The 8,390-nt window shown below is 37.8% G+C and overlaps 1 protein-coding gene across 5 annotated transcripts in view; it reads right to left on the reverse strand.

Moving 5' to 3' along the window:
• Positions 1–8,390, reverse strand: part of Esco1 (establishment of sister chromatid cohesion N-acetyltransferase 1) — a 59,598-nt gene that overhangs the window by 13,754 nt on the left and 37,454 nt on the right. For 4 of the 5 annotated variants that reach the window (XM_013349371.2, XM_013349372.2, XM_026783489.1 and 1 more), the window contains one exon: positions 2,603–2,692. In XM_013349371.2, coding sequence (XP_013204825.1) covers positions 2,603–2,692 — 90 coding nt within the window. Of the gene's footprint in view, positions 1–2,602; positions 2,693–3,235; positions 3,358–8,390 lie in introns of all 5 variants that reach the window. The other variant, XR_003377724.1, reaches the window with a different exon arrangement.

Genomic DNA, 8,390 nt, shown 5'->3' on the forward strand with positions numbered 1-8,390 from the left:
AAAAAAAAAAAAAAAGAATTGGTTGTAGGCTTTCCCTAAAAAGCTAAATTGAACAAATGAGTAGTCAGTAAGATGATTCTTAGTAAGCAGTCTGTCATATAAGGTACTGTAGCAAAATTCCTACTCTGCATCTTGAATGATTTTTTATATTTGAATTTCCATTACTCAATAACTCTACAAACATTTGTCTTTGTACAAAGATCAATGTTTTAAATACAGGACAAACTGAACATGCTTTATGCCATTCTATTTATCATTAAGGGCTAATCTGGTGTCTGCAACTGTCTTACTAGGTAAGTGATCTAAAGACATAAAGAGCCATAGAATAAACTCCTTATATCAAAACATTAGCTATACAGATTCAATGCAATGCCTATCAAAATCCCAGCAAAATTCTTCACAGACCATGAAAGAATGGTATTCAACTTCATATAGAAAAGCAAAAAACCCAAGATAACCAAAACAATCCTGTACAATAAAAGAACTTCTGGAGGCATCACAATCCCTGACTTCAAACTCTACTACAGAGATACAGTACTGAAGACAGCCTGGTATTGGCATAAGAACATACAAGAGGACCAATGGAACCGAATAGAAGACCTGGATATCAATCCACACATCTTCAAACACCTGATTTTTGATAAAGAAGAAAAACAAAATATCAAATGGAAAAAAGAAAGCATATTTAACAAGTGATGCTGGCATAACTGGATATCAACATGTAGAAAAATGAAAATAGACCCATATCTATCACCATGCACAAAACTCAAGTCCAAAGGATCAAAGCCAGCCACACTGAACCTTACAGAAGAGAAAGTGGGAAGTACACTTGAACGCATTGACACAGGGAATCACTTCCTAAATAGAACCCCAGCAGCACAGACATTGAGAGAAGCAATTAATAAATGGGACCTCCTGAAACTGAAAAGCTTCTGTAAAGAAAGGACATGGTCAACAAGACAAAACGTCAGCCTACAGAATGGGAAAAGATCTTCACTAACCCCCACATCAGACAGAGGTCTGGTCTCCAAAATATACAAAGAACTCAAGAAATTGGACACCAAAAGATCGCATAATCCAATAAAAAAAAATGGAGTATAGAACTAAACAGAGAACTCCCAACAGAGGAATCTAAAATGGCTGAAAAACACTTATGGAAATGTTCAACAGCCTTAGTCATCAGAGAAATGCAAATCAAAACAACTCTGAGATTACATCTCACATCTGTAAGAATGGCCAAAAACAAAACACTGATGACAACTTATGCTGGAGAGGATGTGGGGGTAAAAGAAACACTCTTGCATTGCTGGTGGGAGTGCAAGTTGGTACAGTCCCTTTGGATGTCAGTGTGGTGAATTCTCAGAAAATTAGGAAACAACCTTCCTCAATACCCAGTAATACCACTTTTGGGTTATATCCAAAGGATGCTCAATCGTGCCACAAGGACATGTGCTGAACTATGTTCATAGCAGCTTTGTTTGTCATAGCCAGAACCTGGAAACAACCTAAATGCCCCTTGACCAAAGAATGGATAAGGAAAATGTGGTATATTTACACAATGGAGTACTACAAAGCAGAAAAAAATAACGACGGCTTGAATTTTGCAGGAAAATGGATGGAGCTAGAAAACACTGAGTGAGGTAACCCAGACACAGAAAGACAATTATTACATGTACTCACTCATAGGTGGTTTTTAAACATAAAGCAAAGAAAGCCAGCCTACAAATCACAATCCCAGAGAACTTAGACAACAATGCAGACACTAATGGAGACTTACATAGATCTAATCTACATGGGAAGTAGACAATATAAAAAAGACAAGATCTCCTGAGTAAATTGGGAGCAAGGGGACCCTGGGGGAGGGCTGTAGGGGGAAGGGGAGAGGTAGGGAGGGGAGCAGAGAAAAATGTAGAGCTATATAAATATATGGACATTAGCTATGTTTTCAAATAATAGGTGTTTCCTTAGCCTCCCTTTCAGGTGACATAATCTTAGATTTAAAGATGTCCAATTGTAAATCTAAAGAAAATATAGCAAATAAATTAATTCCCTTGTGGTTCTAGACATTTTGGACACATACTAGAATACAAGTAGGTTTTTAGATAAATAAAACTCATACCCACATTAAGAACTTTCTGTAAAAGAAAAAAGTAATGTGAGAGACAAAAACGACAATACTAAGTCTATTATTTATAAATGTAATGTTTTTTTCTTTTTGCACTAATGGTGACTGAACTCAGAGATTCACAAGTAAGTTTATGCCATCATCCCTTTCAAAACACCTTGTATGACAAAAGATGCTATGCTTCATTACCTAATTCATTTTTCACTAAAGTAAATTCTATGGAATACTTAAGGCATATGCATGCCTTCCAGGCACTCACTCAATGGATTGGTACTCAATCTGCCTCACATATGTTTACATAGTAATATTGAGCATACTTTCCCAAATGAGCTGTGTTAATTTTTTTTTTCAGGTAGGCTATACTCTTTAATGCTTATTTCTTGTTTTTATAATTGGTTTAATGTACAAAGCCTGCAATGTATTATTCTCTTAACCTTAAGTCCAAGTTTTCTGTATGAAATGTCACTGAAAATTTACCTTTTTCAGGGCATACTTTGGATCTTCGGGAAGAACCATTATTATCCTACCATCAGGATATTCAGCCAGAATTCTTTCTTTTTTCCAGCCCTAGATATAAAAGAATATATTTTATGTATCATACTTTATTCATTCATGTACAAGACAAAAAGTACCCCTACTTGTCTAAAAATTGCAAAACTGAAAAATACATGTCCATTAATGATTAACTAATAAGGCGTGATCAGTCATCTGCTTTGCTAAGTTTACAACATATTGAATACGAGCTAATTTCTAATGCTTGTTCAGAGAGATGTCATACCACAAAATTTCTAATTTATCATTTCCCATCATAACAAATTCTGAAAATCACATACCAAAAACAATCAAACCCCTTAAAGTCAGTGGATCCCCAGAAGAGAAAGGGTAACTCTCCCAGACTCTGAACAAAAGAACTCAACTCTTAGATTTATTTGGAACATGGTTACCTCCACAAATTAACACTCATATTTATGAATGGCATGCCAAAGACCTCCAGGAGGTTCCAGGTGAACTGACTAGCATGCAGTAGCCCAAAATGAAAGAATAGCTTTTACTCTTATTGTTCACAACTATCAAAACCACAAGAAGGAGACTATAAAAAAATATAACTACCTTCTAAGAATCTAATAGGGAAGGAGAGGCTACGTTGTGTGTATCTGAAGTTAAACATACTCAAAAAAAGAGGTAATAAACTCTTCTTCAGATCCACACTCGTGGTGATTAATGAGCAGAACCTGCATGAAAAAAACAAAACAAAACAAAAGCCACTTAAATCTAGTAAGATGGGACTGAACCAGGTTAAAACTAGGAACTCTGAAGTTCAAAATAATTACAGAAAGAATGAGCTTTAACTAGTTCTTCCATTTGTCTTACCCAACCAATTTTACTTTTTTTAAAAAGCCTTTTTAAAAGCAATTTGCAATTATGCTTAGGGAAAAGTTCTTTTCTAGGATCGCTTCTAAAAATATAAAAGCTCAATAAAGAAAAAGGCTATTTTTTTTTGATATACCATGGTAAGTCTGAAAGGATGGAAACTGATTTTCTAAGTTATCTTTTTGTTTTGTTTTTGTTTTTTTATGAAATGGGAGCAGGATCTTAGAAACAAATTTTCTACTAATAAAGATCAGAATACCTAAGATCACGGAACAAAACATTTAAAATTCACCATCTGCTTAACTTCAAGGACAAGTAAAATTCAAGTGATTGATATGAACTAGGGATGGAACAATTATTTCGAGATTAAGAATCAGGCTGGAGAAACGGCTCAGCAGGTAAGAGCACCTGTTGTTCTTGCAGAGGACACAGGTTCGATTCCCAGCAACCATAATGGCTCACAACTATCTGTAACTTCAAATCTAAGAGAACTAACAGGCAGGCACAGAGTGCACACTTACATACATACATACATACAAGCAAAACATTCATACACAAAGTAAAATAAATACGACTTTTTAAAGATTAAAGTACCAGAATAATAAAAAGATCAATCAGAATCACATACATATTTGAACATAAGGTTAACCATTTTTAAAGGCATAAAAGATAACACCTATAAAAATAAAAAACTTAGGGGGCTAGAGAGAAGGCTCAGAGGTTAAGAACCCTGACTGCTCTTCCATTGTGAGTTCAATTCCCAGCAACCACATGGTGGCTCATAACAATATATAATGAGATCTAGATGTTCTGGAACTCACTCCATAGATCAGGTTGGCCTCAAACTCACAGAAATCCACCTGCCTCTACCTTCTGAGTTCTGGGATTAAAGGTATGCACAACCACAGCCCAGCCACATTTTACATTTGATTTGCATTTCTCATGAAAACCCTTGTCTATCTGTGATGAGACTTGAAACTAGAACTAATAGCGGGAGGCAGAGGCAGGTGGATCTCTGTGAGTTCAAAGACAGCCTGGTCTACAGAGTTATTCCAGGACAGCCAAAGATATAGAGAACCTGTATATACAGAGGAACAGAGGGGAAGAGCAATAAAAGAGGCATTTTGATAGAGAGAGCCATGATGGGGTTAGGGAAAAACCTGATGTTAGAGAAATTGCCAGGAATCCACAGGAATGATCCCAGTTAAGACTCCCAGCAATAGTGGAGAGGGTGTCTGAAAGGGCCTTCCCCTGTAATCAGATCAGTGACTGCTCAAATTGTCATCATAGAACCTGCATCCAGTAACTGACGGAAGCAGATGCAGACACACACAGCCCAGTTCCTAGAGTTCAGTTGAAGAGAGGAAGAAAGAATCATGATCTTTTGAGCAAGGGGTGGTCAAGACCATGATGGGGAAAACTACAGAAACAGCTTATCTGAGCTAGTGGGAGCTCACAGACTCTGGACAGACACCTGGGTAACCTGCATGGGACTGAACCAGGTCCTCTGAATGTGGGTGACAGTTATGTGGTTCGATTTCTTGATGGGAAGCCCCCTAGCAGTAGGACCAGTATCTAACCTGGGAGCATAAACTGGCTTTTAAGAGTGCATTTGCTATGGTAGGATACCTCCTTGCTCAGCCTTCATACAGGGGGTAGGGACTTGGTCCCACCTCAACTTTATATGCCTGACTTTGTTCTCTCCCTAAGGGAGGCCTTACCCCTCTGAGAAAAGGATGGGGGGATGTTAAGGAGGGCAGTGGGTGGTCGGAAAAGTGAAGGGAGGAGGAAATGGGGTTGGTATGTAAAATAATTTTTTTAAAAAATAAAAACAAAGAGTAAACACAAAATACACCGTTCATATGTATTCAACTTTCAATTTAAAATTATAGTCTCACTAGATCATGATTTTCCTGCAATATATATTTGGTCAACTATCAGTGGCACTAGGAGAATTTTTGTGATGATAAAAACATTCTGTATCTACAGTGTCCAACATGGTAACTTCTAGCAATGTGTGATAACTAAGTGTTGGGGAACTCCTTCAGCCAATATGCTTTAAGACACCAGCCCATTTTGGGTATGGTCTCATGTACTATAAATGCAGACAAAAGCGTGCATGGGCCTCTTGGCTGCTAGACTCAGTTCCAGTTCCCAGCATACACAGAGGACTGTTGATTGCTACCCTTTTTGTGAGTTTATCCCCCAAATAAATACACTACATTCTGGGCTATTGTGGAACTCTTTTGTACACCAGCAACTAAGTACTGACAACTGTGACGAAGGTACAGTATTTTTAATTTCGTGTGGCTTACTGGCTACCATGCTGGACAGCACAGTTCTGCAGTCATTTGGAAATCTGTCAGTCTTTACTCCAAGTTCCTCTTGTGATCAGTCCCACAATTCCTGTATCCATCAATGCTATATTAATTCAACACAACACACACCTTAAGCCTATTTATTTATGGCCCTCACCCCACAATGAAATCACTTTCCCTATATCTCACCAAAATAAGATGACTTAAAAATAACACTCATGGCAGTAAGATGGTAGGGCACACCTTTAATTCCAGCACTTGGGAGGCAATGGTAGGATCTCTGAGTTCAAGGCAAGCCTGGCCTACAAAGTGCGTTCCAGGACAGCCAGGACTGTTACATAGAAACCCCGTCTCAAAAAACAAGGGCCGGGAAGTGGTGGTGCAGGATTTTTTTTTAATCCCAGCACTCAGGAGGCAGAGACAGGTGATCTGTGAGTTCAAGGACAGTTTTCAAAGCTACAGAGAAACCCAGTCTTGAAAAACCTTAAAAAAAAAAAAAAAAAACACTCATGGAACTAAAAATTCTTCAGCCTCTGAAAGAATGGAAAGAATTCCAAATAGCATTCAAAAGTCAAAATATCACCATCTCACATATCTTTCTTATCTCATCACCTACAAACACCCTTTGCTTCTGTCACAAAGATATGGCTGTGACCCCACAAGATTGACGACTGACATTTGCTGTCTCATTAGCTGTACTATGGTAACAGCCACAGTTGGCCCTCCTACGTTTGTTCTGAAAACTCTTCTCTACCAAAGAAAACAAGTCTCTCTTCTGAGCAGCTCTTTTAACCAGTGCTTTCTGGTCACGTCTATACCCTAAAGAGACTTGACTACTCATTTAAATAGATATATACTTAGAGAATGTTGACTTATCGCTTAATAATTACTTAAATCTGTAATTGGTAGTTTTTCATTTTTTTTCAAGCTTGGATCCCAAGCATACAGGGTGTATTGCACAGTCCTAAAGCATACAGGGTGTATTGCACAGTCCTAAGAGTGGTTTCTCTGCAAACAGCCAACAGATTATTCATCTTCTGAGAGTGCCTGATGAAACTTGAGTTTCTGATAGTGTCTGACGGCTACCTGGCTATTCCTGCTCACTTCCCACACTTTAAAGAACTATTATACCTTAGTCCACCAAGAAAACAGTAGTTTCTAGGACCAAGTCAGAGTTTCTCCCGGAAACACTAAATGCTCTTTCCTCATAATTCCCAATATGTCAGATAAAACACATTTATTAAAATGGTATCAATGAGGCAAATAAGAATATAAACAAGCCGTTTCTCATTGTATTTGACTATTATAGGCATTTATTTATTTGGTTGGTTATTTGATTTCTCAAGACAGGGCTATAGCTTTGGAGCCTGTTCTGAAACTAGCTCTTGTAGACCAGGCTGGTCTTGAACTCACAAAGATCTGCCAACCTCTGCCTCCCAAGTGCTGGGATTAAAGTCTAGCTGCGTATTTATTTTTTAAACAATGTTTTTGAGTTCCAGGCTAGCCTGGTCCCACACAGTAAGACCCTATCTCAGACAGATAGTGATAAATACATAGATAAGTGAGCAAGCCGTTCCTTGTCGCTCGTTGTATCTGATTATTATAGGTGTTTAATTTTTAAACAATGTTTCTAACTGAGAAGTCAGAAGGCAGAGGCAGGTAGATCTCTGTGAGTTTGTGACCTTCTTGGTCTGCATCAAAAGTTACAGGACAGCCAGGGTTATATAGAGATCTTAACTCAAAACAAGAAAAAAAAGTTTCTCATTAATTGATTCACAAAATTATCGATTTGTATTTTTTATTTTGGTGTTTTCCAGACAAGGTTTCAGTTCACATCCATGGATGTCCTAGAACTCACAGTCATACTAGCCTGGCCTTAGACCCTCATTGATTGTCATATCTTCTGCATAGTTAGAGCTGGCATCAAAACATGTCACCACACTCAACCACTATTTCACTTTTAATAGTTTTAACTAGTGAAAAATTTTATTTCCACTTCTTAAATACTATAAATTTAGCATGAATTAAACCAAGCACCAAATCACTTCTCTTCCTTTACATAAAACATAAAATTTACGCTAAATAAAATTAGGTGATTAACAAGTATTTTATAATGCATAATACAAGTGGCTAACACTTTAATATCACAACTCCAAATATAGAAAAGAAGAAAGTAAAGGCCTTTTATTTTTTATTATTTTTTTCAAGATTTATTTATTAAGTATATAGTGTTCTGCCTACATGTGCGCCTGCAGGCCAGAAGAGGGCATAAGGTCTCATTATAGACGGTTGTGAGTCACCATGTAGTTGATGGAAATTGAACTCAGGTCCTCTGAAAGATTAGTCAGCGCTCTTAACCTCTGAGCCATCTCTCCAGCCCATGCTTTCTTTTTTTCTGGGGTGTAGGAGGATTTGGGTTTTTTGAGACAGGGTTTCTCTGTAGCTTTGAAACTTGTCCTGGAACTAGCTCTTGTAGACAAGGCTGGCCTCAAACTCACAGAGATCCGCCTGCCTTTGCCTCCCAAGTGCTGGGATTAAAGGAGTGCGCCATCACTACCCGTGCTATATATGTAGCT

Source organism: Microtus ochrogaster, chromosome 18 (genome assembly GCF_000317375.1).
Source record: "Microtus ochrogaster isolate Prairie Vole_2 chromosome 18, MicOch1.0, whole genome shotgun sequence".
NCBI lineage: Eukaryota > Metazoa > Chordata > Mammalia > Rodentia > Cricetidae > Microtus > Microtus ochrogaster.